Source organism: Pongo pygmaeus, chromosome 19 (assembly GCF_028885625.2).
Source record: "Pongo pygmaeus isolate AG05252 chromosome 19, NHGRI_mPonPyg2-v2.0_pri, whole genome shotgun sequence".
Lineage (NCBI taxonomy): Eukaryota > Metazoa > Chordata > Mammalia > Primates > Hominidae > Pongo > Pongo pygmaeus.
The window spans coordinates 25,944,614-25,951,435 of record NC_072392.2 but is presented as its reverse complement, the minus strand read 5'-3'; the positions used below and the strand labels follow the sequence as shown (position 1 = coordinate 25,951,435).

General features: G+C 44.8%; 1 protein-coding gene across 1 annotated transcript; it reads right to left on the bottom strand.

Annotated features, from left to right (window-relative positions):
• Positions 1–4,195: 4,195 nt before the first annotated feature.
• On the bottom strand, positions 4,196–6,130 carry LOC134738761 (uncharacterized). The gene is made up of 2 exons (XM_063657037.1): positions 5,017–6,130; positions 4,196–4,464 (listed from the first exon to the last, which is right to left on the bottom strand). Exons 1-2 carry the CDS (start codon positions 5,777–5,779, stop codon positions 4,196–4,198), a joined length of 1,032 nt encoding a protein of 343 aa, XP_063513107.1. The 5' UTR covers positions 5,780–6,130.
• Between the last annotated feature and the right edge of the window lie 692 nt (positions 6,131–6,822).

The following is a 6,822-nucleotide window of genomic DNA, read 5'->3' as shown; positions in this document are numbered from 1 at the left end:
CACTAATAGATTGTTGCTAGTATGTATCGTGGCATATTCAGTTTTTCAATATACTTGTCAATGGGCTCCAAAATGTCCTTTTGTAGATTCTTTAAAAAGAGTGTTTCCAATGTGCTGAATCAATATAAAGGTTTACCTCTGTGAGATGAATCCACACACCACCAAGCATTTTCAAATATTTCTTGTTTCTAGTTTTTATATTGAAATATTCATTTTTTCACTATAGGCCTCAATGAGCTCCAAAATGTCCCTTCATAGGTTGTACAAAAAGAGTGTTTCCAACCTGCTGAATCAAAACAAAGGTTTAAGTTTGTGAGACAAATCCACATATTTGGATTTGTGAAAGCATATAGCTTTCTGCTATATGCTTCTGCAGATAGCTTGCTGCTAGTTTTAATCACTGGTATTAGGTTTTTCAGTATAGCCTTCAATGTACTTTGAAATATCCCTTTGTAGATTCTATTAAAAGAATGTTTTCAACCTGCTGAATCAAAACAAAGGTTTAACTCTGTAAGATGAACCCACACATGGCAAAGCATTTACACAGATAGCTTGTTTCTAGTTTTTATTGCAGAATATTCAATTTTCCACAGTAGGCCTCAATGGACTCTGAAATATCCATTTATAGATTCTAGAAAGAGTTTTTCCAACCTGCTGAATCAAAAAAATGTTTTACCTCTGATAGATGAATTGACACATCAGAAAACATTTTCACAGATATTTTGTTTCCAGTTTTTATCACAGGATATTAGGTTTTTCTCTATAGGCCTCAATGGGCTCTGAAATATTCCTTTCTAGATTCTACAAAAAAGAGTGTTTCCAACCTGCCGAATCAAAATAAAGGTTTATCTCTGTCAGATGAATGAACACATCACAAAGCATTTTCACAGACAACTTCTTTCAAGTTTTTATGATAAGATATTTGGTTTTCCACCGCAGGCCTCAATTGGTTTCAAAATATTCCTTTGAATGTTCTTCAAAAAGAGTGTTTTCAACTTGCTGTAACAAAACAAAGGTTTGACTTTGTGAGATAAATCCACACATTGGAAAGTATTTTCACAGATAGCTTGTTTCCTGTTTTTATTGCAGAATATTCGGTTTTACAAATATAGGCCTCTATGGGCTGTGAAATGTCGCTTTATACATTGTAAAAAAGAGTTCTTCCAACCTGCTGAATCAAAACAATTTTAACTCTAAGTTGAATCCACACAACACAAAGAACTTTCACTGATAGATTTTTCTAGTTTTTATCAAGGAATATTTGGTTTTTTATTATAGTTCTCAATGGGCCCTGAAATGTCTTTTAACACATTCCAGAATTAGACTGTCTGCAACCTGCTGAATAAAAACAAGGATTTAACTCTGGGAGATGCATCCATACATCACAAAGCATTTTCACAGATAGCTTATTTCTAGTTTTCATTGTGAGACATTCAATTTTTAAAAGAGGCCTCAATGGGCTCCAAAATGTCCCTTTGTAGATTCTCCATGAATAGTGCTTCCAATCTGCTAAATCACAACAAAGCTTTAACCTTGTGAGATGAATTCACTCATTGCAAAGCATTTTCACATAAATCTTTTTCTAGTTTTCATCATGGGACATTTGTATTTTTACTACAGGCCTCAATGGGCTCCAAAGTGTCTCTTTGTAGGTTCTACAAAAAAAAAGTGTTTCCAACCTGCCTTCTATAGATTTTCCAGAAACAGTATTTTCAACCTCCTGAATCAAAACAAAGATTTAACTCTGTGTGATGAATCCAGACATCAGAAAGCATTTTCACAGATAGCTTTTTTCTAGTTTTTATCATGGGATATTGGTTTTTCACTACATGCCAAAATGGGCTCCAAATTGACCTCTCATAGATTCTACAAGCAGAGAGTTTCCAACCTGCTGATGCAATACAAAGGTTTAACTTTTTATGATAAATCTACACATCACAAAGCATTTTTACAGATACCTTGTTTCTAGCTTTTATCACAGTATATTCTGTTTTTCACTACAGGCCTCAATTTGCTCTGAAATATCCTATCATATATTCTACAATAAGAATGTTTCCAACCTGCCGAATAAAAAGAAAGATTTAACTCCATGAGATGAAATCACGCATCTCAAAGCATTTTTAGAGATAGCTTCTTTATAGTTTTTATTAGGATTTTAGGTTTTTCATTATAAGCCTCAATCAATGGGCTTTGAAATATCTCCTCATCAATTGTGCAAAGAGAGAGTTTCCAACCTGCTGAATCAAAACAAAGGTTTAACATTGTGAGACAAATCCACAAATTGCAAAGCATTTTTACAGATAACTTGTTACTAGGTTTTATCATGGGATATTTGGTTTTTCACTATAGGCCTCAGGGGGCTAAGAAAAGTCCCCTCTTTGATTCTACAAAATGAATGTTTCCAACCTGCTAAGTTTCCAACCTGCTGAATCAAAACTAACATTCAACACTGTTGGATGAATCCACACATCGCAAAGCATTTTCACAGATAGCTAGTTTCTAGTTTTCATCGTGGGATATTCAGTTTTTTACTACAGGCCTCATTGGGTTTGAAATGTCCCCTTGCAGATTCTAGAAAGATAGTGTTTCCAACCTGCTAAGTCAAAATAAAGGTTAAACTCTGTGAGATGAAACCACACATTGCAAAACATTTTTATAGATAGCTTGTTCTAGTTTTTATCATGGCATATATTGTTTTTCACTGTAGGCCACAATGAGCTTCAAAATGTCCCTTCCTTTATTCTACAAAAAGAATGTTTCCAACCTGCCCAATCAAAACAAGGTTTAACTCTGTGAGGTGATTCTACACATTGCAAACCATTGTCACACATAGCTTGTTTCTAGTTTTTATCCTGGGATATTTGGTTTTTAGTGTAGGCCTCTATGGGCTCCAAAATGTCCCTCCATAGATATTACAAAAAGAGTGTTTTCAACCTTCTGAACCAAAACAAGGGTTTAACTCTGCGAGATGAAACCACACATCTCAAAGCATTTTCACAGATAATTTGTTGTCAGTTTTTATCAGGGATATTCATTTTTTTATAATAGGCCTCAAGGACTCAGAAATTTCTTATTTTAGATTCTACTAAAAGAGTATTTCCAACCTGCTGTATATAAACATAGGTATAACTCTATGAGATAAATCCACGCATCACAAACATTTTCACAGATAGCTCGTTTCTAGCTTTTATCACAAGATATTCAGTTTTCACTATAGGCCTCAGTGGGCTGTGAAATGTTCCTTTGTAGATTCTACAAAAGAGTGTTTGAAACCTGCAGAATCAAAATAAAAGTTTAACTCTGTGAGATGAATCCACACATCACAGAGCATTTTCACTAATAATTTTTTGCTAGTTTCTATGGTGGGTTATTTCGTTTATCAATATACTCTTCAATGGGCTTCAAAATATCCCTTCATTGATTCTTAAAAAAAGAGTGTTTCCAAACTGCTAAGTCAAAATAAATGTTTAACTCTGAGGGATAACCCATGCATCACAAAGCATTTTCACAGATATTCACTGAAACGCTGGCCTTTCTGGAAAAGTCACCTTTTTGGCACCCCTCCCCTCATGCCTGTGGCAGTGGCACAGTGCTGTATCCTGCCTGGGCTTTGACCTCTGCTTTGTCCTTCCTCTTGCTCTGTCTCGCCAGTTTCTGAGGGGCCTAGATGCCTCTCGCTCTGGCTGAATGTCTTTAACAATGATCACATCCCAGTCCGTCAAGGAGACACTTCCTGGAGATCCCTGTCGTGATTGTTTCTTTCAACCTGTTTCTGCTTGATAGGGCAGGATTGACGACCCTGGAGCTCTTGGCTTCCATATTTGTCTCAGACAGGGAAGCTTCCTTCCTCTCCGTGTTTCACCTCATGGGTGGGTGGATTGCCTGGAATGAGCGCTAGGCCACCTTGACAGGCCTTGTCTTCTAGGACAGGTGGTGTCGCATTTCCTCTGCACTTCATGTCTCATTCGTAAGAGACTTCCTCTCCTCTGCTCCTCAGTGGACTGACTCCCTGGATCTTTTGACCGTAATGAATGTCGGGGAAAGGAGCCAAAGGGACTGGGCTGGGGCTGGGGCTGGGGCTGGTTACAGGGGATGTTGGGTCAGGGCTACCTGGGCTGTGGAGGGTTGGGGGTGGGGTGAATTTCGCAGAAACCTCTTTAATCCTCTGGCAGGCATTTCAAAACGTGGCTTGGACTCAGGCATAGACCCTCTCCTGGTTCCCATGTGTTCTTTGATTTTCCTTGGCATTGATGGAAAGGTCACTTGATCCCCCTTCCACCGGACACATGCCTGGACACCATTGTTGGTTTCGCTGTTGCCCCATATGCCTCCGGTGACACACATTCACACTATCTGCGCTGGCATACGCCAGTGCCACGCTTGATCGCATTGGCCTCACTTCAGAATCGCCTCTGTATTTGCACGTGTCCTGGAAGGCGGTGTCGGAGTGGAGGAATCCCAGGGCTTTTAGAAGCGGGGCAGGCCACTGCTCTTTCAAAGGGGTAGGGAGGCAGAGGGCTCAGAGATCAATGAATTTTCAGCTGACACCACGCGTTGAGGCCCATGGGATCATTCTGTGCTGCAGCGAGGCCCTGCCTGCCTCACCAGATGTGGTGAACCCATCCTTTCTCACCCGGAGGGGTCCAAATCGGATCTGAACGGGAGTCCTGAGAACCTAGCAGGTGCCCTGAAGCTCCCTGTCCATCGGTGGAAGTCGGCTCAAGGAGGTCCTGAAGACTGGACTCCTGGGGGTTTGGCCCTGGGCCAGGACACCGGCGGGCCCCTCTCCCATGCGGCCCCAAACAGGACCCCAGATCCAGCCTCTGCCAAGGCTGTAGGAGGAGGCCCCCTGCAGTCGCGCAGCCGCGGCCTTATTTAAAGGGGACACAGCCCCACTGCCAGGAGCGGAGCCTTAGTTGGCCCAGCTAATGCGCATGCGCGAGGCGCGAGCGGATTCTCCCGTCACAGTGGTTCCCACGGTTGTCTTAGAAACAAGTCCCTGAGGCTTGGCAAAGCAGGAGTCCTCCTTGGCAGTGCTTTGGTGTCGGGACTCCGAGGCTCCAACCTGACCTCTCCACGGGATCGACAGGAACGTCTCCAAATGCCAGGAGTCGCAAAGGGCCGACCAGGATGACGAGACCACGGGCGGATTCCAGGGGAAACAGCAAGGCATCCCAGCCTCAGGCCTGCCCGGACGGTGTTCGGATGAGTCTCCCCAAAAGTCATGCCCCCGGAATCTCAAGGACAGGTCGGCCTGCGTGCCCCTGGGCTGCTCTCTCAGCCGAGGGTCGTTCTCATCCGGAGCAGAACCCAGCAGCCTCAGGGGTTGCCTGGGGGAGTGTGTTTCTGTGCCACTGCTGTATGACTCTGTGTGTGTGTGTTTGTGTGTGTGTGTGTGCGCGTTTGTGTGTGTCTCCCATTCTCTCTTCTCTCTGTGTCTCTCACTGTCTGTGTGTTTCTTTCCCTCTCTCTGTCCGTTTGTGTGTGTGCCTGTGTGCGAGTGTGTCTTTGGACGAATGTGCCCTGCGCACCACAAAGCGATCTCTCGCAGGTCGGCCTGTCTTTGGTGAGCCTCTTTCTGCATCTCTGCCTGGGTCCTGTGGCCGGCTGTCAATCGTTTTCGCCCAGGTACCACTTTGGCTGTGTGAAGGCTTCGACCGCGTGAGGAGATGCGTCGGTCCTGGTGCAATTGAAATCTTATCCCCATCCTGAGCGGCCTCTTTTTTAGGATCAAGATGACCGCACTGCAGCCAAGGACAAAAGCCCCACAGGAGCTCATTGTCCTGCAGGAGAGGAGTGGACCCACGTCAGAAATGAGGTTGTATCTTTCCCCATCTCTTCTGTGAGCAATGAAGCCACATCACGATAGAGTCTTGAAGAGGAATCCGGGAATGGGAGTTGGCAACAATCCCTGTCACTGGAACACTGGCCTCTCTGGACAAGCCACACTTTTGGCCCCCCTCCCCTTACGCCCATGGAGGAGGCACGGTGCTGTATCCTGCCTGAGCTCTGGCCTCTGCCCTGCCTTCCCTCTCGCTCTGTCTCCCCTGTTTCTCAGGTGCCTAGATGCCTCTCGCTCTGGCTGAATGTCTTCAACAAAGATCACTTCCCAGTCCGTCAGGGACACACTTCCTGGAGATCCGTGTCGTGATTGTTTCTCTCTCCAAACCTGTTTCTGCTTGATTGGGCAGGTTTGATGTCCCTGGAGCTCTTGGCTTCCATGCGTGTCTCAGACAGGGAAGCTACCTTGGTCTCCATGTTTCACCTCATGTGTAGATGAATTGCCTAGAAGCAATGGTAAGTGACCGTGACTGGCCTTGTCTTCTAGGACAGGCGCAGTGTCGCATGTCCTCTGCATCTCCTGTCTCATTCTTGAGGGACATCCTCTCCTCTGCTCCTGGGTGGACTGACTCCCTGAATCTTTTGGCCCCCTCCTGGATCCCAGGTGTTCTTTGATTTTGGTTGGCATTGATGAAAAGATCACTTGTGCCCCCTTCAGCCAGGCACATGCCTGGACACCATTGCTTGTTTCGCCATCGCCCCATATGCCCTCGGTGACACACATCCATACCGTCTGCTCTGGTATATGCCAGTGCCACACGTGGTCGCCTTGGCTCCACCTGGGAATCGTCTCTGTCCCTGTTTGCACTTGTCCTGGAAAGCGGTATCAGCTTTCAGGAGACCGAGGGCTTTTAGAAGCAGGGCGGCCACTTGCTCTTTCAGTGGAGGAGGGAGGCAGACAGCCCATGGGTCAGTGAATTTTCAGCTGACACCATGCTTTGAGGCCCATGGGAACATTCTGTGCTGCAGCGAGGCCCTGCC

Bases quoted from the DNA above. Each gene is read 5' to 3' on its own strand.
- LOC134738761 (XM_063657037.1), bottom strand. From the start codon at position 5,779: ATGAGCTCCTGTGGGGCTTTTGTCCTTGGCTGCAGTGCGGTCATCTTG. The intron at 4,465-5,016 runs GCTTTGCCAAGC...CGCTTCTAAAAG, and splicing joins CACTGCCAAGGAGGACTCCT to CCCTGGGATTCCTCCACTCC.